The 27,593-nt window shown below is 53.3% G+C and overlaps 10 protein-coding genes across 10 annotated transcripts; 5 read left to right on the top strand and 5 right to left on the bottom strand.

The window, feature by feature from the left end:
* Positions 1-635: 635 nt before the first annotated feature.
* On the bottom strand, positions 636-1,712 carry J4E90_010348 (uncharacterized protein; the record flags this gene model as incomplete). Its single annotated transcript, XM_051439861.1, has 1 exon — positions 636-1,712. One exon carries the CDS (start codon positions 1,710-1,712, stop codon positions 636-638), a length of 1,077 nt encoding a protein of 358 aa, XP_051286288.1.
* Positions 1,713-2,607: 895 nt separating this feature from the next.
* Positions 2,608-6,100, bottom strand: J4E90_010347 (uncharacterized protein; the record flags this gene model as incomplete). Its single annotated transcript, XM_051439860.1, has 2 exons — positions 2,608-5,431; positions 5,478-6,100. The coding sequence occupies 2 exons, from the start codon at positions 6,098-6,100 to the stop codon at positions 2,608-2,610; spliced, it is 3,447 nt and encodes a 1,148-aa protein (XP_051286287.1).
* Positions 6,101-6,579: 479 nt separating this feature from the next.
* J4E90_010346 (uncharacterized protein) lies at positions 6,580-7,509 on the bottom strand (the record flags this gene model as incomplete). Its single annotated transcript, XM_051439859.1, has 1 exon — positions 6,580-7,509. The coding sequence occupies one exon, from the start codon at positions 7,507-7,509 to the stop codon at positions 6,580-6,582; it is 930 nt and encodes a 309-aa protein (XP_051286286.1).
* Positions 7,510-8,424: 915 nt separating this feature from the next.
* J4E90_010345 (uncharacterized protein) lies at positions 8,425-11,012 on the top strand (the record flags this gene model as incomplete). Its single annotated transcript, XM_051439858.1, has 3 exons — positions 8,425-9,094; positions 9,617-9,956; positions 10,067-11,012. The coding sequence occupies 3 exons, from the start codon at positions 8,425-8,427 to the stop codon at positions 11,010-11,012; spliced, it is 1,956 nt and encodes a 651-aa protein (XP_051286285.1).
* Positions 11,013-11,941: 929 nt separating this feature from the next.
* J4E90_010344 (uncharacterized protein) lies at positions 11,942-13,824 on the top strand (the record flags this gene model as incomplete). The annotated part of the gene is made up of 3 exons (XM_051439857.1): positions 11,942-11,945; positions 12,061-13,120; positions 13,185-13,824. The coding sequence occupies 3 exons, from the start codon at positions 11,942-11,944 to the stop codon at positions 13,822-13,824; spliced, it is 1,704 nt and encodes a 567-aa protein (XP_051286284.1).
* Positions 13,825-14,964: 1,140 nt separating this feature from the next.
* J4E90_010343 (uncharacterized protein) lies at positions 14,965-17,436 on the top strand (the record flags this gene model as incomplete). Its single annotated transcript, XM_051439856.1, has 1 exon — positions 14,965-17,436. One exon carries the CDS (start codon positions 14,965-14,967, stop codon positions 17,434-17,436), a length of 2,472 nt encoding a protein of 823 aa, XP_051286283.1.
* Positions 17,437-17,573: 137 nt separating this feature from the next.
* J4E90_010342 (uncharacterized protein) lies at positions 17,574-18,626 on the bottom strand (the record flags this gene model as incomplete). Its single annotated transcript, XM_051439855.1, has 2 exons — positions 17,574-18,485; positions 18,549-18,626. The coding sequence occupies 2 exons, from the start codon at positions 18,624-18,626 to the stop codon at positions 17,574-17,576; spliced, it is 990 nt and encodes a 329-aa protein (XP_051286282.1).
* A 1,210-nt stretch (positions 18,627-19,836) lies between these two features.
* J4E90_010341 (uncharacterized protein) lies at positions 19,837-20,581 on the top strand (the record flags this gene model as incomplete). The annotated part of the gene is made up of 2 exons (XM_051439854.1): positions 19,837-19,840; positions 19,890-20,581. The coding sequence occupies 2 exons, from the start codon at positions 19,837-19,839 to the stop codon at positions 20,579-20,581; spliced, it is 696 nt and encodes a 231-aa protein (XP_051286281.1).
* A 507-nt stretch (positions 20,582-21,088) lies between these two features.
* On the bottom strand, positions 21,089-22,001 carry J4E90_010340 (uncharacterized protein; the record flags this gene model as incomplete). The annotated part of the gene is made up of 2 exons (XM_051439853.1): positions 21,089-21,778; positions 21,837-22,001. The coding sequence occupies 2 exons, from the start codon at positions 21,999-22,001 to the stop codon at positions 21,089-21,091; spliced, it is 855 nt and encodes a 284-aa protein (XP_051286280.1).
* Positions 22,002-24,467: 2,466 nt separating this feature from the next.
* On the top strand, positions 24,468-27,326 carry J4E90_010339 (uncharacterized protein; the record flags this gene model as incomplete). The annotated part of the gene is made up of 2 exons (XM_051439852.1): positions 24,468-25,172; positions 25,221-27,326. 2 exons carry the CDS (start codon positions 24,468-24,470, stop codon positions 27,324-27,326), a joined length of 2,811 nt encoding a protein of 936 aa, XP_051286279.1.
* Between the last annotated feature and the right edge of the window lie 267 nt (positions 27,327-27,593).

Below are 27,593 nucleotides of genomic sequence, written 5' to 3'. Positions count from 1 at the left end.
TATATTGTGCCGGGAAGTGCGACTTCCGTTGTGAGCGCGTGCATACCGCGTTCGGATGATGTTCCCGAGTGCCAATGCGGGCTGAAGTCCAAGCAAAAGACTGTCGCGAAATCTGATCGCGCGATACACAAAACATGAGAGCGTGAGAGATGAAGATGTTGGAGAAGACCCATTATTGACGCGTGGCGTCATGAAGGCTGCGGGTGGAGGAAAACAGGGTGGCAGGCAGGCGTGAAAGCCAAAGCCGGATTTCGCTTGGCGCCCGGGCGGGCCCACTTGGTCGCGCTAGCCATATCTGACGATGCGCACCAAGCCAGCACGCGCTCCACGGTGAAGACGCGTCCACCGGTGCATTTCGAGTATTGTACGCAGTATAAGTGCACATAACTAAAATGGGCTTGAGTTCAGAACGATAAGAACGTCATTGATACTTCTAGAGGCCAGCAGCATCCCCCCTGCGTGCGTCAAGGCGCATACTACAGTATCTACAACCATCATCACAACAATCCACACCCAATCGCCCCCGTATGAAGATTGTCAGCTCTCGGCTATGAGGACGACCCATTCTGTAGAGACTACAAAAACAATGTATCCGCAACCTCGCCCATGAAAACACACCTCAAACCCCCATCAACTCAATAAAACGACCTCTCAGCCGCCCTAACCATATCCACATCCCCCCTCTCCCTCCCCTCATACGTCCACCCCCTCTCCCTCACCATCCTCCTCTCACACCCCTGCCACAACCTCTCCATTTCCTCATCGTGGCGATTCCATCCCGGTTTCCTAAACACCGGCTTCTCCCATGGGTCATCTGCGGCCCGTTTGATCCATCCTTTTGTCTCTTTCCATACCATTAACTCGCGCCATTGACCTTGATAATTTGAGAGTGGGGTCAGGTGCGGGAAGAGGCGGTGCCATGCTGCGCGGGGGCCTTCGTTGGGTGGTGGCGTGGTTGGTGTGAGGGGTGGGGAGGGGACGGTGGGTGGTGAGGAGGAGGCGGAGGCTGCGTCGCGGAGGGCGAGGGTGCGGGCCGCGGTTTCTAGTGCGGGGGCGGAGGAGGAAAGTGGTGCGTTCTGGCTTCCACGCGAAGCGGTAGCGGTAGCGGCAGCGGTGCGGGAAGCGGGTCCAGATGTCGAGCCCGAAGCCGCATGCCCACGTGACCGCGAAGCTCCGCCCGTCTTCTCCCTTAAAATCTCTTCGTTTTGAGAGACTTTCAATGTTTTTGTCCGCTTTCGGCGGCCTCTTTCTTCTACTTGCTCTTCTGCTTCCTGCTCTTGCGCATCTCCTTCACTTGCCTCTACCTCATGATGTAAGACAAGAGAAACGCGTTTGCGCTTCGGAGAACCCACCTTGGGATTTTGAACGTCTTGTACGCTTGGTACATCAACCTTGCCTCCACCAACGGCATTCCATATCCTCGCTGGGATAATCAATTTAGGTGATTTCTTCTCCTTTGCTGCAACTTCTACTTCCACTTCCACTTCCACTTCTACTTCTGGTGGTGGTGGTGGTGGTGAAGAAACAACCTCTTCCTGCACCTCCTCTTCCTCTTCCATCTCCACATCTTCATCCTCCTCACATGCACTCTCTGTCTCTTCTCTTTGATCAACCCCTCCATCCTGCACCTCGCGATAAGACCACAGATTTCTCATCAGGTTGTCGTTCATGGCCTGGACTGGGGGGGTTGTAGATAGGGGTTGGAAAGACATGGTGTGTAGGAGTCTGGCGTATGTTTTGAAAATCGAGTACTGAACCGAGAGTGCGATGTATGAGCCTGGGTGTGATGTGCAAGTGCGTTTGTAATAGTGGTGGGGGTATGTAGTAGGCAACTGTATGTATTGCCTGATCTTCTGTAGTAGTTGAGGCAATATGTAGTCCGCTGAGTGTGTGATGACGGCGTGAATGTACGTGGGTTGACCGTATATAGTCCACTGAGTGTGTGATGACAGCGAGAATGTGATTTGACTGGTCGTATGTATCAGCCGAGCAGGTGCGTAATATTTGAGAGTCGGTGGTGGTCGAGCGAGCGTGTGTAGTTGACTTAGTGCTTTAGTCAGTGTGCGATGGGTAGCTCTCTGAAAATAGAGACACAGCGGGATATATCCAGGCTTATAAACAAAACAGTGTGAGAATTTCCCGCGGCCTTGACTAGATGCAACGACTATATCCAGAGTTCGCACTCCCCAGTCGAGAAACGCGCAGTGTGCTCGGACAAGTACCCCGAAAGCCCACCGCAGATATTTCCCATGTCAAACGTGGGAACAAATCACTAGCCCAAGGTCCTCGCCGCACAAGCCACTGCGCTGTTGTGAATTGATAGATGCCTTGTATATCGCGGCATTGCCACTGGCTGCAGAAGTGGAAGTGGGTCGCGGCTCTAATACACGTGAGTGCATACCTTGGGTGAGCAAATACGCGGCCAATGGAAATTCGAGCATTGCACAACCAGCCTCAAGGGCGATGACAACACAACGAGAAATGAACCAAGTATGACGAGTAAGTGCTACGGACTGACCCATGCTGACAATAACGATACATTCGTCGCACTGGCGGACTCGAGGAGCAAATGTTAGACATTACGATGTGACGCGAATTTGACCCACCTCACTGAGCTGCCACACTTTCCCGCGCTTTTCCACTGTCCATCCTGCTGAAGGACAAGATCCTTGCATGCTCCGTAGCCTCCTGCTGTTTGAACTTGGAAATCAGATCCATGGTGCTTCGTCTAACGCTGACCAAGCTCCGCTCCTCGAAAGCGCTGTCATCTTGACCCAGCGAGCCGAAGCTCCTGGCGCGGCTCACATTGCTCATCTGACTCATCTGACTAGCGTTGCGCGTGTGTTTGCGCAGATGAGTAGGCAAAGTGCGCGAGTGCACGGACACCTGCCGGCTATCGAATGAGTGCCGATTTGGGCGACCAAAGTCCTCAAGGACTCGGTTCGTGTCCATACTCAGACGAGGGTATGCATCGACGCAGTTCTCGTAGTAGGTAGACCAGACACGTGCTCGATCGTTTGCGTGCTGCGCATCAGCTGCGCCATCGCCGAATGACATCTCGTTGAGATTGGGCGCAGAAGAATTGCGCCGTGGACGGAGTGTTGCCATGGAATCCTCCGCTCGTAGATTGCTCCTGGATCTAGTCGTCTTCTTCAGGGTTTCTTGCCTCAGCACAGACTGCTCATCACCTGGGATGTACGTGTCAACGTCTCTGTGAGCCTCACCCGCCCACACATCAGGCAAGAGCTCGAGCTCAGGGTGCTCAAGAATGCCGCCAGATGCGATGGAACTGCGGTGTCCTCTACCATGCCTGCGGAACTCTGTGCTCTGACTCCTGAACATCTTGGTGTAGTTCTTCATAAGGGTCTTGCCGAGAGTCATCGAGTTGCTCTTCGCTACACGACCACTGCCAACCTTCTTCTTCTTCTTTTTCTCGCCAGGCAGGAGCGGGGTAGAGAGTCTTCTCTCTGTAGGATCGATCAAGTCCTCGTCATCCGTTGCTGAAGCAAACTTGATCGCTGCCTCTAGTGCAAAGTCGCGAGGCTGGACGTTGTCCGCCTTTCCGGCAGATGCGGTACGGTCATGGCGCGTATGCGAAGGGTAGCGACCCCAGGCCCCAACGACATCCGTGCTGTCGCCCTGCCGCTCAAATGCATTTGCCACTTCTTGTCCAACGCTAACATCATCACGCCCTACCATAGCACTGCGACGAGACACCATTTTGAACAGCCCCTCGGAGCGCTCTTCACCAGGTGTTTCGGCATGGGGATCCAATGTCGATACCCGTGTGCTAGACCCATCATCAGCTCGGCTAGCTGGATCCAGACCTTCGACACTGATGCGTCGCACGGAAACGCTGCCGCTGCGCTCGCGGAAAGGGCTCGCATGAACAGCAAGGTCCCTGTTCTTGGGAAGATAGAGAGATGCTTTCTCGTCTTGATGCGCTTGCAAAGCGCGATCCCATACATGATTGGCGCCTTTGTTCTTTCCGAGTGCATCTTGTTCAGCCTGCATGCTTATCAATGACCGTGACTGACGACGTCCATGATTAACAGGGAGTTCCAGCGTATCAGATGGACCATCGACAGCGGCAAGTGCGACAGTCGAGGAGGCAGAAGCTTCAGACTGTAGATTCGCTTCACTCTGGCTGCGCAGACTCAGGCGCTTCGGGTTCAAGAACTTGATGATGGATGCCGACTGTGTCATCTTCTTTTTGGGTGGAGATGGGCTGAACTCTTCCCGGAATTTGGAGGTCTTGGTATCAGCAACACTGTTCTTGCGTGCTAGCGGCGCCAGCGGTGCAAGAAGCGTGGGCTCGATCGCATAGCCAGTGACAGTTGCGAGGTTGGTAAAACCATGTCGTTTAGCTGGTCTTGGTGTGTCTTCGTTGTCTGTAGGAAAGGAGGCAGAACGTCGAGGCCGTCGTATGTCGGCAGACGAAATGCTGACCAGGCGATTCTCAGTATCAGTGCGCGGTAGAGTCGTCACCGATTCTCCAAAACTGTCGGGTGGGCTTTGGGGCCGACTTGAGTAGATGGAAGACGCAACATCAGGTCGGGTGTCAAGATCGTTCGGCAATACCTTACCCCATCTACTCGGAACCTTTGAGCTGGTAAAGCCTGAGCTCGATGTTTGCCGGTCATGGCGGGCTAGTTGCTTACTTTGTGGGGAAGTTCGGCTCTGGTCTGAGACAGTGCGTTCACGGAATGCGCGAGGCGGAGTTGGGAGCTCTGGTGCATCGGCAAGTTGGTCCCATGAGAGAAGAGACCCGGAGCGTAGATGATGTGAGATGCGCATGCTGTAAAGATGGACAGACCGACGTGGGTTGTCATCGTCGTCATTGTCCTTGCTGTTATGTGCCTGTCCTCGTACTTTACGCGGCGAGTCTCCACGGAGAGTGCCTCTGATAGATGTAGACGGCCTTGGGGTTGCAGTGGAAGTCGGCTGTTGAACGCGGATCTCAATGAGGCGACCACAAGGAGAAGCAGTCGGCCCAAGAGCTCGGTGCGACGATACCGAAGCGGAGCTACTTCGTTTCTGGTGTCGCTTATGGCCGCCATTGTTGAGGGTGGTTATAGATGCCTGTGGACTGATATGGCGCGGAGGCACAGGAAACTGCGAAAGACGGAGACTCTTGTGCATTATCTCAGACCATGGTATGCCAGCGGAGTCGTGGTCGGTAAGACTTGGTAATCGTAATGGTGAGAGGGGAGAAGGCTTCGGCAAGCCCATGGATGTAGCCGAATGCGAGCGTCTCACTCTGTTGTCCTTTCCACCAGGTGTATCCGATCGCAGATTGGGCGTGCTGAACACTTGGCTGAATCGGTGGGAGAAAGGACCGGCCTGTGGCTTGTTGATACTGTACGGAGGGAGGTCGTCGTTGAGGTCGCCGCTGGTGCGGCCGTTTCTTGTGGAGTCTGGTGTTGTTTTGCTGGTGACTGTCAGTATGGCGTGATGAAGAGCTCGCAACATCTAACCTTCCGGTGGTGGTGGTCCAGTCGACGCTGTGGATGCTCGGTCGCTTGATGGGCGATTTCTTGCCGATGTTGTTTGCGATTTCGTCAAGAGCCTCAGCATCTGAATCATAACCGCCCTCATCAGGCTTCTTGTCGCTGAGTAGATCCTTACGTAGGTCATCTTTGGTAATCTGAAGCTGCTGATGCGTTCCGTCTTTCAGTTGCTTGACGACAGTGCCAGTGGCTGGAGTAATGTGCCTTGGTCTCGGCTGCAAATGTGGCGATGAAACGGTTGGGGCTTTCTTAGGGAGCTCCTTCGAAAACTTGCGTCTGATCAGTGAACGCATACTCGTCATCTTGTGTAGACTGCGGATGCTATGCATCGAAGGACGGCTGAAGCGTGCACGAAGCGTTCGCATTGGCATGGCTCGGTCCTCGTTGGAGTCGCGGGCGTTGTGGAAGATCTCATGCAGCTCATGGAGGTCTTCCGAACGGGCACTCGTGAAGCGTGAATTGGGTGAGCTAGCATCTTTGGGTAGGAGTGGCCTGTTCACCGGTGTAGGCTGACTGACGCGGGCGTTGGGTAGCTCGGGCGAATCTGAACGATCGTCCTGCTCGGCCGTACAGCACAGCTTGGTCGCCATAATGGCGAGGTGGTGAAGGAAGGATGAGTGGGTAGCTGCACATGGAAAGTTGCTGGTTTATTGATGGCTGCGTCAGTGCACGTGGAGTGCTTGCCCAAGATCGCAAGCTGGGAAAGAGGGATGAAAACAGGACAGCTTTCCGATACCAACATGAGCTTGTGGAAGTGCCAATGGTTGCAGAAGACATGGTAACGTATGGGGAAGTAGTTTCGATGACGAAGACTAAACACAATGGCGTAAGATGCTGGACAGATGAGGCAGTCGCGGCTGCATCTATGTTGTGGCCTCATAAGGTGTGGAAGGAGCGTGTCATATGCTGTTCATGGCGACTTCCCAATGCAGTGGCTATCCAAACATACAACACAAGTCTGACGCAGCCGAAGTGGCGTTTGGTCGCGATATGCATGCCCTCTGGTGTTGCGTCTGAGAGAGACTCGAATATGCATCACTGTTGCACATGCCATGCACGTGGTTGTATCTCAGCCCATCATCTTCTTGCCGCTAGCATCCCCGCTGTATAAGCCCTGGTCTTTGATCCAAGCGGCAACGCCTTCAGTACACAACTTGCCTACTACGTCCCAGTCACCTGCGTTGGCTGCCTTCCTCACTCTGGTAGAGCTTATACCAACGCCTTCCTCGGCTTGCACCATATCGATGCTGTTGCCCCAGGCAGGCTCAAAGCCGGCCTTTTCCTGATTGCCATCTTTCAGATCCTGCAGGTATCTCTCCTGCTCCTCCGTTGTACCAAATTCGTTCGACGACTCGTCGCTCGGGTCTGTGGGCCGCTGGGTCACGCGCAGCTTGTGGCCGGCATCGAAGAAGGGCTTGAGCGCCGAGAGCGGTGGGTCGTACTTGGGGTAGTACTTGGGGTTGCAGAAGCGGATCAGGGTGTCGTAGCCGACGAGGTGGATGTGAATGGGTCGCGACGCGTAGAATGGTGGCGTGGTCTCGGCTATGGCAACCGACTTGTCACTGTAGTATGGTTCCTTGGTTAGGCCAATGTCTATCGACACGTTGGAGACGTCATCATTCATCGAAGGTGACGCGCTCTTCAAGCTTCGCGACAAATCCTCGGCAAACACGGTCATGAGGGCGATGCGCTGCACGAAGCTTGCCGGACTCGGTGCCTTGTCTGCATTGTGGGTGCTGAACAGCAGTAACAGCCGGTACGGGCTCTTCTCTAGGGGCGTCGACTGCTTCAGGGCCGATGTTGCGAGGGTAAGGTGGGCAATTGACGGCGGGTTGAAGGAAGAGTCGAGGATGTATAGTGTCTTGGGCTGTGTTGGCGTGTCGTTGACTGTCCGTACGACGCGGAACTTGGCGGGAGACGAAGTAAATGAATGCAGCGCTGATTCCAGATCAGGTAACAAACTCCTTACTGACGCGATTCGCGATGCCATGTCAGCCATTGTGGTTGCGAAGCTTTACCGATGCGCTGAGCTCAAAGCGCGCGGGGAGCTCTTCTCGCGTCCGGCACGTCATGGCTCTCACCCCTGCCCTCTCACAACACCAACACCACAACCTCCTGCATCTCCAATAACGCCACATCCGCGCTATCTTTCCAGCACTTCACATCCAGTCCCCACGATCATCTTCGATAAAGGCTCTGCCAGACGTGCAAAATGTCACGTTATAGTGTTGCTTCGATAACACCCTCACAAGAGTGGCAATCCCCTCGGAAAGCGTCCGAATGGATCTCGCGCCACCTTCTCATTGGCTCTTCATGATGGTCTGAGCTGGCGGGGAACCTGGAAGTCCTGCGCATCCGTGACAATGGCGAAAATGCGACTTTCAGGTGTTTGCATCTGCATCTGCATCAACCCCAGGCAAACAATCTCCATCGCGCTGAGTTTGTTGTGGTGGAAGGCGGCGCATGAGCTCGGCGACTCATCCATCAATCTCTCTTCAGTGGTTTCTGCATAGCTTGTCAAACCGCCAGATCCTCATCTCTCTAGCCCAATAGATTGTTCCATCAGCCTAGATCAGGTGTCAACCCATAATTGATTGGTGGCCATTTCCATCTGTCACACCATGGCTTCATTCTTTTCGTCGAATTACAGGCAATATAAGAAGGACACAGGTTGGTCATCCGCCTAATTGGACCTTCCTCAATTAACGTATCCAGAATACATCGCGGGATGGCTAGCAGCAACCGCCGAAAAAGTGGGCTACCAGCGCAGTAGCTGTCTAACTCCTCCACAGTCAACTCCGCAGCCAGCTAAACGACTCAAAGGCAAGGCGAGAAAAGAAGCCCAAAAGCTGCTGCTGCCTCCGCGAATACCCCCGCGGATACCTATCGCATTAATGTTGGGGAGTTTGTGCCCATGGCAGAAGCCATTGCGAAGAAAGTTCCCAAGGTCGAGGTCCCTGGAGCGCTCAGCAAACTGTTCGATCGTGCTATTCAGGCTCGAGAAAAAGCGGCAACTTGGTTCAAACAATCGCATAGCGACACGGTCCTAGACGAGAGCAATCAGACACATGCTCACTTCGTCGAAATTCTTAGAAATGCTGCTGGAATCCTTCAGCCGCTGGTAAAGGAGTCTGTGCCTCGTGCTCAAAGGAAGGAGCCAAGTCAAAAGTCCGACGTTGACTCCCTGCGAGAGATGAAGAATACTTTCTCCAGTCTCTCGGTGGACCCTGAAAACGTTGCTGAAGAGGCTGAGCCTGAGGATGAGCTTGGGGAGGAGCCTGCCCCCAGACCAGATGACTCGATGGAATCGCTACCTCCTGTGAACCCTGTTGAAATCCAGCAAGACGAGTCGGAAATCGAATCTGAGTTCTTCTTCGCTATCCAGTCGTTCATTACCAACATACATGAGCTCCGCGACATTGTTCAAGAAGTCTGGTTTTCATACAAGGACGGCAAAGTCGACTTGGTGAACGCTTCTGTCATCGCGAACACAGCTATCGACTTGGTGCGGCACGCTGAGTCTGAATTTGATCTCACGCTTGTACGCCCAAAGAAGTACCCTCAGAAGAATTTTCCCGTATGGGGTAAGTCATCAACTGAACGTCTCGTCATTTGGCAGCCATTAATACTTCGCAGTACTACCATCTCTTTTGTTGATCAGTCAGCATCCGGACATCATCGGCCCATCCGATTTTATGGACTTCCTGTTTCCCAGTGGCCTTATGATGCCTGGCTCTCATGCGTGCTCACAAGTTTACTGGTGTATGTGGCCAGTTTACGCCGGCCTAAAATACTACCTGGAGGCGATCAGGATTTCGAAGAAGCCTAAAACGGATATTCCAATCGTTTCGAAATCTGCTTTTAATCCAGTCGGTGGCGTCCACAAAGATACTTACCGCACGCTTGAACTGGCCCGGATGTTCCGACACACTACTTCGCGCCATGACGAGACAATAGCCATGGACGAAGTATCTCGCGGTATGGCGCATATGTTCAAACATCGCCAGATCCCTATTTGGACTACTGTAAGTACTTGTCAAGAAACAAAGCGCATACCATACTGATATACGGGTGGTTCGGAATACAAATATTGCTCGACATACAAGACATTCTAACTAAAGACCATCTGCACGATCCGTTCGATGAGCTGAATGTGCGCGTAGATCGGGAGGTGGCCATGAAAGAGGCGCTGGAGCGTAGCTGGATACAACCTTTCCCGTCTATTGGACATGCAGCGGATGTTCGAAAGGACATGGCCACGGACCTTACCTATACCAAAGCAGTCGCGGATGATCCATGCGAAACCCTGAAGCCCAATCCGATTCGATGTGGACTCTTGATGTACGACGCTTATTTGCAACTCAACACTGAAGGATATGCGGAAGCTAAGAGACGGCCGTTGGTTACAAGAACCCAGCATCCTGGCCCCGATCTTCTTGGAGCGAAGTTTTGGATGGGCAACTACTGACGCAGCTGTTGACGGTACGTACACACTTAACGTGAGCAGCTTGTCAGAAAGACACTAACGTTCGATACTCAAACACAGATAAAGTTAGACAACTCAACAACACCCTTCGATCGGAAACAGAGCTGGCTCGCCTAGCCAAAAAGTTCAACAGAGAGCGCGACATGGTATGGTGGACACTAGCAAGCCGTCGCTGGCGCCCATACATCGAAGAGCACTCCGCAAACGACAACGGCCCCACCGTCCTCCTCCGCGACCTTATTCTCTGGCTTGAAGGCGATGCCATGGACCTCTACTTCAGCTGGCAAGCTCTGCAAGACCAATGCGCAAAAGTTTGGCACCACCTCGTACGCTCCCTCTCCACAGACCCCTCCTGGGACAACAAGTGGAGCAAAGATCCACGGATGGGTATTTATATCCTGGAAGACGCCGCCGCCGACGAGGAGCACTGGGGCTGCATAGCAAAAGACGACAAAGCCTTTGCATCTCCTTTGCGAAAAGCACACGACGCGATCCAAAAAGTCATCTTCGAAGTCCAGGAAGAACCCCAAACCGCCCTCGGTATCTTCGACAGAGACCCAAGAACAAGTGCTGACATCGCAACTCGCGGCGGCGACGTCTGCCTCGCACGCCTTGCAAAAGAAAACAAAGACTTCACCCTCTCCGTCGGAAGCGGAGCCCACTACGATCCCCTCGACCTCTACAAAAACTGGCCCCCGGAAAAATTCATATACTCGCACGTCGCCCAATGCATTCTCAACTTCGGCCGTGAAACGAGGGAAGCAGACGAGAAGAAGGCGGCGGAAAGCACGCGTGTTTACGATCCTGAAGATGGTAAGTATTATCGGATTCAGGATCACACTTTGGTATCGGATGACGAGGACGATGATCCTTGTGCTGATTGTCCAAGGTGTAAGAGGAGGAAGTTTTTGGGGCATCGGTACCCGACTTATGCGGGGCATCATGGGGAGGTGGATCGGGAGTTGTGGGATGAGGATAGTGAGCGGTCCACGGATAGTGAGGATGAAGGGGCGTAGATGATGGTGGTGGTGTTGGTGGGATGGGTGATTGAAGGAGCAGGGGAATCTACAAGATCTGTTGAATGCACTACTGTGTATAATATAGTCGGAATAGCCATCTCGTCCGATGCTGATGTGGGGGCAGGTTTGTGTTGAAGCGGATGGGTGCCATGTCTAAAGGAGCCTAGCGGCCATACTAGTCGCCAAGCCTTTTCCCGAGGGCGTCTCTGATGCTGCGACCAACCTTGCCACCTTCTATCGCACGCATTTCTTCAGCATAACCGCAATCACGGGCATCGATGACCGTATATTGTGTCGCATTCGTCCCCCGCTACGATATCCGATGCACGCATCCCTCGAAACTAATGTGACTTTGCTGTCGCAGTCGCGTGCGACGACGCGTCTTGACGCGACAAACCATCTCCACGACATGGATTATTGACATCGCGTCACGTATGCTAGGACAGCGTCTACAGAACTTATTCGCGAACCGGCGCGCTGCTTCACAGGCATCGTCTGTTCGGTCTGCCTACTAACCATTCTGACAAAGTTGACGTCAGCGGGCGTTTCGCATTCGCAGTCCTCGGACTGCGTTTGTGGGTTCAGTAGCCGGGGCTCTCCCTCCATCTCCAGATGAATGGCTGCTGAACAAAGGCAACGCCCGAGAGTAATGCTGATGCGTCCCGATGGGTTTGATCTGCTCTGCGGTGACAGCTCGTCGGTGATGTTGAGGCAATGAGCCTATCTGGCGGCTTTACCCTGCTGGTGCATCCTCTTTGTTCCTGGTCTTCGGAGCAGTTGAGCATCGATGGGCGCACGGCATAGGTGGGATTGACGTTTCGTTTCAGCTCATACATTTCCTTCTTTCTTCTTCGGCAACGTGCCGTGGTTTCCGGTTCTGCATGTCTTCATTTGGTTGCCTAATATGTGGTTGCTACACCACAGTCATGCGTAATACCAGATTCGATCCTAAAATTGTTAGTTCTCAGCCATGATTGGTTTCCGCGCACCTTCACGTCATCTGCCGATCCATGCCCGCATCGCACGGCTAGGCAGCCATCTTCAGTAAATCAACATGACATCGCGCAACTTCATCCGTCGACTTTCATCATCAAAATGCAATGCTATACGCGCGAAAGCTTCATGGAGGAGTACACCCTCCCCGTCAAACCGGCGCAAGATTTTGAACGTGCTGGCATCCCCGCTCAATATGCCTCTGGTCACCCAAAGAACTGGTCGCAAACGCGCGATGTTATCGACTTCAGCGCCGATCTGCCACAACCATCCGAGACTACATACCGAAGTTACGATACTGCTGTGAGCTCTGACAAGAAGTTGCTGGCCATCAGCAGTAGCGCGGGGCGTATCTTGGTATACAACATTCAGACCCGACAGCTGTGCGAGGTCCTCGAAGGCGGTGGGTCGGTGGCGTTTCGGCCTTCAGTTGCCAATGGGGAAAGCCATTCAGAGATCGAGCAAACCTCCGGTGTAGGGACTTCGAGACCTGGCTACACCCTGGTGAGCTCCGTCGCCGATGAGACTCAGCGTAGCGAACGTACAACCGGCCAGCTTATCCTTTGGGACCTGGACCAGAACGGACGCACACTGGACAAAGAAGAGCCGATCGATCCCTCCATTTGGGCTACGAAAGCTATCGACGCAATCGCCCCCGAACTTGCAGCAAACCACGAATGGACCAGGGAGTTCATCGATGCGTCCTCGCTCCATACAGAGTTCTTGAAAGCGCTCAGTCATGTAGCCGCCGACCATAGCAGGCGCCACAATACCATCATTGACAACGCGGAACTGGGCAACTTTGGGTCTAAATACTTCAGCAAGGACGGCAGACTGATGCTGTACCATTCGAATGCCCGAACAACCCAACACGGCATGCGCGCAGCAGAAGATTTGCCGCTTGTCGTTATCTATGACGTGGAAGCAGGTAAAGAGATGCACCGCCTTACTGGACACACGGATGCCATCATGTGGTCGGCTATGAGCCCGAACATGGAGTGTGTTGCTACGGTGTCTTGGGATGGCTCGCTACGCATGTATTCCGTCTCGACTGGGGCTCTTATTTGGGCTACAGACAAATCAGGTGGGCAGAGTTGGGCCGGCGCATTCTCGTAAGCACTACTCCGGTACATACTACACGTAAGACACATGTTAACTTTGCTTACCAACATATAGGCCAGACTCAAAGCTCATCGTCTGGAGCACTAACAGTGGCTCAGTGGTGCAGGCTCACGATGTCTCAGACGGTCGAAAGGTAGCAGTCATGCCAGAGACATTTTCTCGCTGGTGCCGATACTTTGACTGGCATCCAACGCGGTCAGAGATTGCGCTTTGCGCTGGTAAAGAAGCATACGTCTGGAACCCCTTGGATGGCCCCAATGGCAAGGTACTTCAGCATTTCAAGATCGAGGGCGAAGAACGACTGAGTATGGCTGAGATCGACGCTGTTCTATGGATGAACGAAGGTCGATTACTGGGTATCGAGTCGAGCGAAGGGTCGAACCTGATCTACGACACGGAAAGCAATGCGAAAGAGCTGTTCTATCGACCTGCTGGCACGGTGGCTGGCTATGTCACGGGCAGTCTATGCGGCATGTTTCGAGATAAGGAAGAACAGGATGTATACCTCAGTGTCGACGGCGATGGAACCGCGCGGTTCTGGCGAACAAGTGTCCCAGCTCTCCCATCGTGGTGGGACAAAGACCCGATCCCAGTTGTTACAAAGAAAGCATTCCCTGAGACGGGAAAGTATGTCAAAATCACGAAGGCATCGGGCAAAGCAGCTTTACCGCACGAAGCCGCTAAAGAGAGTTAGAGTGAAAACGGTGCGGCATTGTCGACCGCTGAGTAGAGTCCTACGCCAGTGGACAAACGATACCTCGGCTTTGAGATCGTCTTGGCTGGCATGGAGGATTGGTATTATGTTCAGTGTTGCGATAGTGTTTTGATCGCTGGTCATGGTAATTCACCCCACCCTTCCCGCTCTTTACTTTTTTCGCCAGTCTGACTGCATCACCCAATATTTCACACGTACCAATGACAACCAAGAACAAATTGACAGTTCACGATATCCAACACCTTCTGCAGGGCTGCAGCACTGGGCATACCCGGGATGGGGGAACCGGTAGCGAGTCTTGGTCACAATTAATGTCAGTGGCTGTGGATACAACGGATATCGGCGCCGGCACGGTATACCCTTCCTTGTCACCCGTGATCACACAATCTTGCGAGCAGCTGACACACTGCTTTCGGCACATCGGCGCATACGCCACCATACACTTTCCGTTATCTTCGCTGCTGTCCCACACTAATCGGTTGCTCGGATTGCGCAATCCGGATCGTGTGCGCATATTGACGATGCGAAGATCGTTGAGTTTTGGACATGTTGGGACTCGCAGTATTGCCTCACGGCTGGCTAAAGGCGTTGCGGTCCGGGCAACCGTCTCCGCGCTTACGTTGTACCCTTTCAGGCTGAACCCCACACCGCCATTCGCTTAGCCCCACGCGGTGCGGCTTATTGTGCTGTGTACCTTATATGAACCATGGAGGAACAGATGACTGACGTGCGAAAATCCCTCGTCGTCCTTTTTACGATTTGCACGCTGGTCGGACTTTCGTTTTCAAGGTCATCCTAAGCTTGCGCTCTTGCTGCTTCTTCTCATAGGAGTATCGACGACCTTCGTTTGCCTTGCTAGCAATCTTGTCCACGAGCATCGAGTTTGACACTCCCGCTGTAGACTAAATCAGCAGAAACGCTAAGACTTTGTGCCTGTCACGCGTTTTGATTCAGCATTGGTCCCGCGTTCCAATTGACTTGTGCAGTGTCACTAAACACAGTAAGCTACGCCTCCTAAAGCCATGTCGGCCGTCACGTCCCTGTATAACCAACCATCCCGTCGTGGTATAAAAGTTTCCCGCGGAGATCACAGGTACTATCCTTGTTCACATTCCCACCATGATACAACCTACCCAAAATGGCGAGCGCTATGAGCTCACAAGCCCCACGGAGATGCCCAAAGCGGGTGCATTCCTTTGGAACCAACGTATGATGATTCAGGTCACATGTCGTGGTTTTGCAACTGCACAATACATGCAACCCGAGCCCGCGAAATATGCCTACGCGCCCAACCTCGAAGCGAAGACCTTTATGCAACCGGAGCAAAACTACTATGCTCACCACCCAGGCCGGTTCGTATACATCAAGGATGAGGAAAACGGCGAGATATTCTCGGCGCCGTATGAGCCGGTAAGGGCAAAGTTGGATCGCTTCACCTTCGATGTAGGCAAAAGCGACATCAAGTGGCTCGTGGAGAAATCTGGCATTCGTGTCGAGATGACCTTCTTACTACCCACCGACGATGTGGCTGAACTCTGGAGCATCAAGGTGACCAACATCTCAGGTCGCAAGCGCAACTTGAGTATCTATCCTTACTTCCCACTGGGCTACATGTCATGGATGAACCAAGAGGCGGAGTGGAATACGAATGTCGGGGGCGTGGTTGGGAGCTGTAAGACTCCGTATCAAAAAGCGGAGGATTACCCGAAGACGAAGTATCTGAAGGACAAGACCTACTTCCTCTGCGAAACTACACCAGTATCATGGGAAGCGAAGCAAGAAGCTTTCGAAGGCGAAGGAGGCCTGCAAGCACCATCGGCACTGAAGGAGTCACAGCTTTCGAATAGCGACGCCCGTTACGAAACCCCGACCGCAGTTGTTCAATATTGGGCCGATCTAGGCGAGAACGAGAGCAAAGAGTACAGATTCCTTTTCGGTCCTGCATACGACGAAGCCGAGATTCTCGACATGCGCAAGAAATACCTAAACAAGATGGCGTTCGCGAAAGCCGCCAAAGACTACGAAGACTACATCCAGCGTGGCAGCGGTTGCGTGCGTCTCGAGACTCCAGACAAAGATCTCGATAACCTGGTCAACAACTGGCTACCTCGACAATTGTACTACCATGGCGACGTCAACAGACTCACGACCGATCCGCAAACGCGAAACTACCTTCAAGACAACATGGGCATGAGCTTCATCAAGCCCGAAGTAGCGCGCAAAGCCATCACGACAGCGGTCGGTCAGCAGGAGAAGAACGGCTCCATGCCAGATGGTATCCTTCTAGCCAAGGGCGCGGTGCTCAAGTACATCAACCAAATCCCTCACACCGACCACTGCGTCTGGCTCCCCATCGCCCTGGAGATCTACCTGAGCGAGACCGGCGACTATGCGCTGCTAGACGAGAAAGTCACCAGCATGTACGGCGACACATTCACAGTCTTCGAGCGCTTCAGCCGCGCCATGGACTGGCTGCTCTCCTCAAACGCGCGAGACGACCGCGGACTCTCCTACATCGCGCAGGGCGACTGGTGCGACCCGATGAACATGGTCGGTCCCAAAGGCGTCGGTGTTTCAGGCTGGCTCACCGTCGCAACCGCCTACGCCGTGAATCTATGGGCGCAAATCTGCGAAGACGCCGACAAACTTGACATCGCGAAAAAGTACCGCGCCGGCGCTGAACAAGTCAACGAATCAGCTAACGAGCACCTCTGGGACGGTGACTGGTTTGCCCGCGGTATCACAGACGACAACGTAACATTCGGCATCAAAGACGACAAAGAAGGTCGTATCTGGCTGAACCCGCAAGCATGGTCCATCCTCGGCGGCGCAGCTTCCTCAGCGCAAATCTCCAAAATCCTCCCTCAGGTTGATGAGCAACTCACAACGCCCTACGGCGTCGTCATGTTCGGCCCGCCCTTCACCGCCATGCGCGAAGACGTCGGTCGCGTAACGCAGAAATATCCCGGCCAAGGCGAGAACGGCTCCGTGTACAACCACGCCGCTGCCTTTTACGCATGGGCCCTTTACGGCATCGATGAAGTTGACCGCGCGTACGCTACGCTCCGCGCTATGATCCCAGGGCCAGATGAAGAGGATCTGATTCGCCGGGGCCAACTCCCCATTTTCATTCCTAATTACTACCGTGGTGGGTATGGGATCAAGCATCTGGATCGCACGGCTGGTCGCTCGAGTCAGTTGTTCAATACTGGGACTGTGAGTTGGGTGTATAGGTGTTTCATTGAAGGGCTGTGTGGGTTGAGAGGTGTAAGGGAGGGTCTGAAGATTGCGCCGAAGATGCCGAGTGATTGGGAGGAGATGAAGGTGAGGAGGGAGTTTAGGGGTGCGGTGTTTGATGTGCAGATTAGGAGGGGGGATGTTAAGGATGTCAAGGTTGTGGTTGATGGGGAGGAGGTCGAGGGATGCGTTGTCAAGAATGTTACGGCTGGGAAGGCATATGAGGTGCTTGTAGAGGTACCGAGGGCGAAGAAGAATGCTGTCAATGGGACGAAGTCGAATGGGATTAGACCGAATGGAGGACTGACGAATGGGTCGGCGACGAACGGGAATGGTACTAATGGGACGAAGTAGAGGTAGCATAGCACATGCGAGAATTTGAAGGGTTTGTTCTTTTAAACTACTTTTATCGCGTATTTGTTAATGAATTTTCCCCAAAGCTACACATGATGCCATATTTCCATCATGACGTAGAAGCATCATCTACCGCCCTAACGCGAAAAGAACATTCCCACACTATTCTTCCACGCACTCTCCGCAACCTCCTCAACGCCAGCGCCCTTAATCCCCGCAACAACCAACGCCACCTTCTCCACATTGCAACTCTCATTCCTCTCCTTCACCATATCGCCCATACTGAACTTATCCTTCTTCTTACTCCCCCAAGACCACTTCGTTGCATTCTTCAAATACGCCTTTGCTACTTCACTAGACACTTGGATATCGCCCCAAGGGGCATCCGTTTCAATCTGGAGCTTATCCATCGGCACATGTCTAATCATATCCAAGCTATCGCGGTCTCGGAAAGCGAAGTTGTTGACACTAACATGTAGGCCCATGCCGGTCAGAGTCTGCATCTGCGCTGTGGTACCAACGAAAGAGTGCACTAGACCGGATCGTAAAGGCAGCCGGTCCATGTAGGATCCGAGTATAGCAACGAAATCTTCGAACGCAGCGCGACAATGCAGAAAGAGGGGTAGTTTCCATCCTGCGCTTACTATCATATCGAGCTGGCGCTTGAACACGCGTATCTGAACGTCTTTTGGGGCTTCGGCCAGTTTGTCGTAGTCGAGGCCGAGCTCTCCGAAAGCGGCTAGGAGGTGGGGCTCTTCAGTCATGGTCGTCGTGATGCTGTCAGACAGGCTCTTGTAATATTCTTCTCCGCCCTCATCAGCTTCGACGGCATGGTATGGATGTACACCGATTGTGACTCTGCATTGCTCCGGTCGTTTCCGCGCTATGCCGAGATTGAAAGACGCGTCGGATGCGTACATGCCTGTCAGCATGACTTTCTCTACCCCGGCGGCTAATGCGCGGTCGAGCACGGCATCGAAGTCTGGCTCATGGTATTGCTTGCCCCGGTAGATGCCGGCGAACTCTTTGGCAGTTGCGGTTACGGCGACCTGGATACATCGACGTGTTGGTTCAGCCAAGTCGCGTCAACACGGGAATGGGTGGGCGCGTACGTCGGCGTATTGGAGCTTTCTGGATGGAGCCGAGGGAACGTCACTGGGAAACCCTTCTAGTAGCGTTGGTATTGGCATTGTGTGTCAGGATGAAGCAATGTGATGTCTGTAGCGGCGAGGCGATGCGGGTTCGCGAGGTGCGTCACCTTCGGAAGCGAGACTTCCGATCTCGAAATGTGGAAGTGGAGCGATTGTCTTGGCTCTAGATCACCGGCTTACTGAGACAACAGACATCACACTCGAAGCAATTTTCATCAATCTGACGCTTTTCGCAGAGTTGTGATTACCGCAGTTCACACTTCTGATCTTCCGCTCGTCTTCAATGGCCAACGGACGTGGCAACCCTTGCAACAGCCCAAAAGGTGTCCCCGGGCTGAGGGTTAACAGACTGGGCTTTCCTGTAGTCAGCTTCACTCAAAGTGACGAGCGATAGAATTGCGCAGACCATATTCATATTGAAATCGATGTTGACCCTGCGACACTTCATGTATTCCTCGTTTGCGGGGTACATCAGCTCGCGATTGCCCCTCTACCGCACCGCAGACATGCGCGTCTCCTTACACATCTAATCGATCAATTGACTTCCCCTTTCGTCAACCCCGCACCCCAAAGCTTTTCCCCCGTCAGTTCAGTCTCGGGAAATACATACGAAAACCGCACCAGAGCGGTACTGCACGCTACAGCGCCTGATATACTCAACACTCCAGTCGCTATTAACCGCATATCATCACAGGATCATCATACCTGACGCAGCCGCGCAAAAGCTCTGTATCATGCCTGTGGACACTACTATCGATGCGTGGGCATGTACTAACGAGACGTCGACTGACTCCCTGACACTACCGCAGGTTAGTGGACACTACAAGGTAGATAAGCAAGTTATAGAAGGTAATACTGGCATAACGAGTTTTCGTATCATGCTCACTTTGTATAAGCCTTTCCCATCGCCGGAACTGAGGTCATTAACGCCTTCAACTACTACAAATCACTATGGGGCAAAACTGCCAAGATCGTTGTGCGACTGCCTACGGGCGAGACCGACAATTACTTCCTAAAGGCATGGCTCCTTGCAAAGGAATTCGCATACAGTTGTTGCTAATGACTGCCAGATCGTATCTCTGGGATCAGTGGGGAAGCAAATGTGCGAAGGTGAATACGAATCGCTCAAAGCCATCTACGCGGTCTCGCCTTCGTTTGTCCCACGGCCTTACGCCTGGGGAAAAGTTGAAGAGAACGGGGCAACGTCCCACTTCTTACTCGCGGCATTTCGAGACTTAGAAAAGCAGGTATGGGTATTGCGGTTCTCATGGAAGTTCGACTACTGATGTGAACAGCCTGCAGATCCGGTCAGATTGGCTAACGAACTAGCGGATATGCATCTACGATCTGTATCTCCAACTGGCAAATTCGGCTTCCATCTCTCGACGTGCCATGGGCGAATAACTCAGGCTGTCGATACATGGGAAGACTCCTGGTGTGTGCTATTCAGTCAGCACCTAGGTCATGTCATGGATTTGGCCAAGCCCATCCTCAAGTGGCCAGCTTTCGATGCAATATGCGATCTTACGCTTCGAAAGGTGGTGCCACGTCTTTTGTTACCTCTCCAAAAAGAAGGCCGGATCCTGAAGCCGTGCCTGATCCACGGCGATTGCTGGGATGGTAACACGGCGATCGACGCCAAGACTGGCAAGGCTTTCGTTTTCGATGTGGCTTCCTTCTACGGGCACAACGAGTACGACATTGGCAACTGGAGAGCACCGCGCCATCGCGTGAGTGGGAAGGCGTATGTCGACAACTACAAAAGCCACTTTCCAGTGTCCGAGCCTGTTGAAGATTGGGACGCGCGGAATCGTCTTTATTCGTTGACCTTCAACATCGGTAATGCGATGTATGTCCCCGAGTCACAGCAGCGCCAAGTCGTATTCGATGATATGAGTACCCTATGTCAGCTCTTCTGCCCGGACGATCTGCAAGCCACGATGGACAAACTCTCGGAACGCAATCCGGTCGGCGAGGAGCTGCAGGATCATTAAAGCACGACAGTTGACAAAAACAGCGATGATGTGAAGGCCGGTGCGTAGAAAGAGAATGAGGCTTCGGGAGGCTGCTGCTTTGACGAAGATCTTGCCGTGCACCCGCAAACTCGTTGATGCTGTTTCCTGTGCCGGGAGTTATTGATTGTGGGCGAGTTAGTGGCATCGAAATAAGTGTAAGCGTATGATAATGGCAAGCTCTTGCATCTGATGAGAACCTTGGAATGGATGATGGATGATGGCTGATGGCTGACAGTCCACGGGCTGCGACAAAGCGTCGGCAACACTGTGCTCGGCGGGGCTACTAGGTAGCCTTCGATGCTGACTAAGCAGACCCCTTTACTTCGTCGCCCGCCTTGTGATGTTAAGTCCTCCCACCAATAACAACCATTTGCACGAATTATATAATCGCATGAGTGCTGATACGAGCGTTGCATGGTTTCCGTGTAGTAAAGTAACCATGCCTCGCCATGTCTGTAGATGCGCACAAAAGCGATCGCATCTAACTCATTGCGCAACATTGATACCATACGCGGCATACGGAAAGTCATCGAGACTAACCCTCAGCTCCGCTATACCATCATCCGACATAAGTCGACCGTCTTTGGCAGTGACAGGGCTTCTTGCATCTCCTTCCACTGGCGATCCATACTTAGGCACGGTACCATCTTCCTCCGTCCTCCCCATAAGAACATCCATCTCCCGCCCTTTACAAACCTCCGCAAGCCCAGGATGAGGCACCCAGACAACACGCATACCCGCCCTTCTCGCTGCCTCCACACCTGCTGTTGAGTCTTCAAACACTAAGCACTCCGCAGGCTCCAGAGCACGCTCACCCCGTGCTGTCTCAGCGGCGTTCAACCTCTTCAAAGCGAGAAGAAAGATATCAGGCTCTGGCTTCTTCTTGCTATCAGACATCTCCGGATCATCGCCGAAGACGTGGAAGGCTGGATCATCAAACGCCGCATTGATAGCGGGTATATGCGAAGTCTTTAGTGCGAACTTTTGCTGACCAGCTGAACTAGCTAGCGAAAGCAGCACAGGCGATGATGTCTTTGCTTTCAGGATTGAAAGAAGAGTTTCAACACCTGGAAGCACCTTACTGTTCTCGAAGAGATGTGTAAACCCTTTTTCTTTCGCAGACCATTCAGCTGGCGTGAGGGGTACTTGTGCCCAGTCTAGTAAACGCTTGGTACCCTGTACTAAGCATCAGCATGACGGACTGGACAAAACGATAGGGCTGAGCAACACAGACCTTTGTGCCTCTGCTTTGCTGTGTCGCCTTGATTGCCCATGGGTACTCTGGTCTTCCATACTCGCGCAGTATGTTGTTGTAGATATCTGTGTAGATGTCTTCTGAGTTGATGAGCGTGCCGTCTACATCGAAGATGCAGGCGCGTACAGGCGGCAGCGAAGCCATGGGATCTACAGCTGATTGAGCGCGATCTGGGCTTTCTCTCTTGGCTTCAGTCGTGCAAGATGATCTGCTCCAAGGCTGGGCAGCTGAAGGACCATGGACTGCGGACCTAAGCATTTACCCCGCGGTCGCTAACCGCATCGGGACTAGTCGCCACGCAGCATGGGAAGTGGCTACGCTTGACGGCATCGTTCAAGATGCGCCTTCTGCCTCTGAGACTGCTAGCAAGTGGCTTGCAACTTAGACGACATCTCCGACTGGGGATCAATTCATGGCAGCTGACTACCACGCCTAGTCGTAGTACTTCCAATCTAGTAGGCTCTTACACGGGCCGCTCTAGTCTATCTTTCGAATCTGCCCCTCATCTCTTGCACAGCCTTCAGCTAGAGGTACATCGTCACGCCAATGCGCTACAACATATTCGGCTGCAGTAACCGGATATCAAGATCGGCGAGGAGAACTCGTTTCGTGGCGGAGGATGAAGCTCGCGAATCCTCTGCCGTCGGCTTGCCAGCGAAGTCCACATGAGGTGAGCATCCAATACACTACGATGGCGCCGCAGAAGTCAGCCAATATCTCGTTACCACGACGATGCCAATAGCGAGCGATAGCAAAGCCAGCTCGCACGAACTTGCAGTTGCTTCAGCTGTCGATACACCAGTCCACCAGTCCTGTTTACACCCTCAGAATCGCAAGTTTCCTAATCCAGATCTACAGACTTTGATATATGCCAAGGGTACAGCCGCAAATGTATCGATTCTCTGCAGTCAGCGACACTTCCCCAATGAGGACTATCGGACATGCTCGCACTGCATCCATCTACTACTGCGTCCATGTCAGCCCAAAGGGACATAAGTATCTGAGTCTGTAAGCTATTCTGCTTTCGAGTTGCTTCGGCCCTACCACCAACTATCGCTTCATCCCGCTCCGATTACATGTCTGCAGATACGAAATGCCAATACATCAAAGTGGACATGTTGCATACATCCCACCTCCTCTTCGCAGCTTAGGTCGCGATAGAAGCAACACCCCACTCATGCCAACACCGCCTTATAAGTGACATACAAGCGCGCATGACTCAGCTCCTGCCCATCACATGCCACGCATCCCACCACAAGGCTGACCATTAGGTACATGGTGGCTTGCAGGGCGACAGGAAGCAGCAAGCGCACACTTCACATGTTGTCGAAATCTCCACTTCACACGTTCTCCACATAACACTTGGGCCAGACTACCGTCGAACCCACACCACACCGGTGTAGATACTCGAACTAACAAGGTGAGAACATGGCTAGGCTCGGGCGACGGCAGCATATCTTGTTCGCAGGATTTTCTTGGGTTCCCCACACGGCCCGGGGTCGATCAGCCATGAGCGCCACTTTTGGTGTTGCTTCATCTTACGAACGGGAAGCTTGGGGGCGGATATCGTGTGATTGAGCCTTGGCAGTTCTTGTGGCATTGCGCAGACTAGAGAAGTACCGTAGCCTGATGAGCAATACTATCGCATTGGCTGCGAACACGTTCTCCCAGGGTACAAGACCACGTATAACAATGTCGACGATGTAACAAAGCGATTGTGCGAGGTTGCTGCAGCTAGACAAGAACACGATACAGATACGGTGTTGTAGGTAGGCGCGGCATAAGAGCGGCAAAGCAGCTTGGTGTCATGTACGGAGCACTATTCTTAGCGCGCACTCATTCCCGGGCTCGTATCGCACATCGCTGCATCGTGAGGCTAGAATCGGGGGGTGTGTAGGGCTACGGACCTCTCTCCGTATCGTCCCGCTGGTTTAGGCGCGCCATGTGCTCTCGCCCAGCGACACGGTCGGCCAACGACGGGCTATGTGCAACGGGCGACATGGCTGTTAGACCCTCTTTCCTCGTTTTCTCGCACAGACTAGTTCGCAAGGCCGCCAACAGCATGGCGCCCGATTTAAACGAAATCAATAGGAGAATTGCTGAGGAAATAGATTAACGCTGCGTGTGTAATGCGTGTGCTGATTGGGTCGTGATAAGAGCCTTTACTTATCCGGTAATACCAAGCAGCGGGACACCTGCCTAAGCGAGTACTAACTTGATAGCGGTCCGTATGTTGGACCTGTTTTTTTCTTGCCTGTCAGCCGCAATGTCTACATGTCGACTATTGAAATGTTGCAGCTCGCGTGCTGACACGTGCAGACAAAGAGGCGCCGTACGCATGCAGCCCCGGCTGTCGCCAGTGTACCTACCGGACTTGGAAGACAATGCGGCTGCGATGTGGGCGTCGGTGTGATCAGGCGCGGTTAGGGCATGGGCTGGGAGGCGGTCGAGGTGTTAGGAATACTAGACGCTTATATACATGGTCTTGCCTGGGATGCAATACGACACCCAGGGTGTTGTTAAACAGCCGGTGCTCCTTCTTGCACTCGGAACTTTTGTCGATTCAATATACTTTTGTCGCTCGTTTGACACTTTCCCATTGCGCCACACATGGCGCAACTTTATGCCCTGCGGCGGCTGCCATTTAGCCTGCATCTCCTGGTACTGTCCCTGGTTTGCTCCGCTAGCGCGCAGAGTTCAGCGGCGCCCGAACTCCCTAGCAATACCACAACTCCGGAACCGAAGAGAGGATGGTATTCGGAAGGATGTTACACGGACAATGTCGGTGGCCGGTCGCTCTCCGTGGGAATGGGAGTGACTGGTGGCATGACCAACGACAAGTGCAAGGCTGCATGCCGAGCTGGAGGTTTCGTCCTGGCTGGTACTGAGTATGCCGGCGAGTGTTTCTGTGACAACCAGATTCGAGCCAATGGCGGTCCTGCACCTGACGGCGAGAAGGGATGCAACATGGCATGCAATGGCAACCAGACAGAGATGTGCGGCGGTCCCGATCGCTTGACATTTTTCCGTTTCTACACGGGTGGTGAATCGTTCACCTCGGCCACTGCTACGTCTACCGCTTCTGCAACAGCATCTGCTACTGGAGCATCCAGCGCAGCGCCCATTGCTACTGGGCTCCCAGAAGGCTTCGAGTACAAAGGCTGCTATGTCGATGGACCCGGATTCCGCATCGTCAACTACCAACAACCCGATGATCAGAAGATGACCGTTGCGTCATGCACCAGTATATGCGCGAAAGCTGGCTATGAGATTGCAGCCATGGAGTACAGCTACCAATGCTTTTGTGACAATGCCGTTAGTATATCCCAAATTTCCAATGTCTTCTAGTACTAACCCATGTAGGTGCGAATGGGCGGCAAGCCTGCTTCTTCCGAGTCGGAGTGCAACACAAAGTGTGCTGGTAACCAAGCCGAGACGTGTGGTGGCCCCAACCGAATGAGCATCTACTCAAGCCAAGATCCATTGAAGGTCGTCAAAGTCCCAACACCCACCCAGAACGTGAGCGACTGGCAATACCAAGGATGCATTACCGACATCGGCAACCAAGTCTTCCCGCACAAGCTGTTGAACCAGACTGGTAACTCACCGGAATGGTGTCTGAGTCGATGCCAAGCCTTCGGTTACATGGCCGCCGGAATGGAGTACGGCGAAGAGTGCTACTGCGGTGACCTAGATGGTATTGAGAAGATTGGCTCAAAACCCGCTCCAGAGTCTGAATGCAGCATTGCTTGCCCAGGAGACCCTGAGGCGCTCTGTGGCGCAGGTAACCGACTCAGCTGGTACAAGTGGGAAGGCGACCCATTGTACGTCTGGGAGTACCCTAAAGGCACCGCAGCAGGACGCTACGAGTTCCTGGTCGGCGGTCCTATCATTCCTCTGATCGCGCAGCCTGGTGTCAACGGCAAGGTCTCCTTCCTCGAGAAGCACGGAACAGGCGAGCCGAACACGACTGGTGCATATGAGTTCGACCCTTCGATTGGTGGTGACATCTTCCACGCCTTCCGTGAGCTGACCGGCATCAAGACGGATATCTTCTGTGCTGCAGGTCTGACTCTACCGGATCGCGCCGGCCGACAGATCAACATTGGTGGATGGTCGACAGACTCCCTGTTCGGCGTCCGCATCTACTGGCCAGACGGTTCGGCCGGTGTCAACGGTACCAACAACTGGCAGGAGGATGTCAACACGGTTAAGCTCCAAAGAGGTCGCTGGTACCCAACAGGAATGGTCATGGCTAACGGATCTATGCTCATCGTCGGCGGACAAGATGGCTCGAACGGCCCGCCAGTGCCTAACATGGAGATCTTGCCCACGGTCGGACCTGTGTATGAAGCACAGTACCTGAGAGATACCGACCCATACAATCTGTACCCATTTTTGGTCGTGCTACCATCCGGTGGTATCTTCATCCAGTACTACAACGAAGCACGCATCCTCGATGAACGCAGCCTAGACACAGTCAAGATCCTGCCAAAGGTGCCAGCTGCCGTCAACGATCCCACAGGAGGCCGCACGTACCCCTTTGAGGGTACCCAAGTCCTTCTTCCGCAGTACTACCCTTACAGTGCGCCATTGGAGGTCCTCATTTGCGGTGGAGCATCAGCTCAGCCAAACGTGGGACTTGACAACTGCGTCAGCATCGAACCAGATACTGCCAATGCCCAATGGAGTCTCGAGCGGATGCCTTCTCGACGTGTCATCTCCTGTATGGCAACACTACCAGATGGTACCTATCTGATCTTGAACGGAGCCGAGATTGGACAAGCAGGCTTTGGTCTTGCAGACCAGGCGAACTTAAATGCTGTCTTGTACGATTCCAGGAAGCCACGAGGCAAGCGAATGAGCGTCATGGCCAACACTACTATCGCACGTATGTACCACTCCGAGGCTGTCATCATGGATGACGGAAGAGTACTGGTCTCGGGCTCCGACCCGCAAGATCAGGGCAAGCATCCTCAGGAGCACCGTCTGGAGGTCTTCCTTCCGCCTTATCTGCTCTCCGGCGCAGCGCAGCCTACGTTCGACTTGCCACAAGTCGATTGGATCTGGGAGGCAGACTACTCGTTCACTGTGACTTCATCCTCCGGTGGCGCGATCAAGGTCTCGCTGCTTGGTTCCGAGTCCAGTACCCATGGAAGTTCGATGGGCGCACGCATCTTGTTCCCAAGCGTGTCATGCTCAGGTCGATCATGCACCGTCAAGGCGCCGAAGGGGCCATACATCGCTCCTGTAGGCTGGTACAGGATGTTCGTTCTGGATGGGCCTACGCCCTCGCATGCGAAGTGGGTTCGTATTGGTGGCGACCCGGCTTCACTGGGTAACTGGCCCGATGAGGCTGCCTTCCAACCATTGCCAGGTGTTGGACCTGTCGGAGGGGTCTCGACCTTGAGCGCGAACGCGACTAAGCCAAGATCCATTTCAACAGCGCCTCGCAGCTTCAAGGGCTGAGCAGAAGTTGAACGATGTGTTGAGGAATCTAATGTCTATTTATTAATTTGTCAACTCGAGCAACAATACTCACGCACTGCGACCCAGTACATATTGGCATGACGGCCGTGGTAGAATTCTTTAACGTCTAATGTACACGTGTTGTTAAATCTGCATGTGAACAACATTGAGGTTTAGCGGTGATACTGTGTTGACATGTTCAGTGTGGATGAGACTCACTGCTTGATCCAATCTCTTCGGTGCAACGCCCCTCGAACCCCTTCCCTC

Source organism: Alternaria incomplexa (assembly GCF_024043165.1).
Source record: "Alternaria incomplexa strain BMP 0042 chromosome Unknown scaffold_21, whole genome shotgun sequence".
Taxonomy (NCBI): Eukaryota; Fungi; Ascomycota; class Dothideomycetes; order Pleosporales; family Pleosporaceae; genus Alternaria; species Alternaria incomplexa.
The sequence above is the reverse complement of the archived record's forward strand: the minus strand, read 5'-3'. Positions and strand labels throughout refer to the sequence as shown.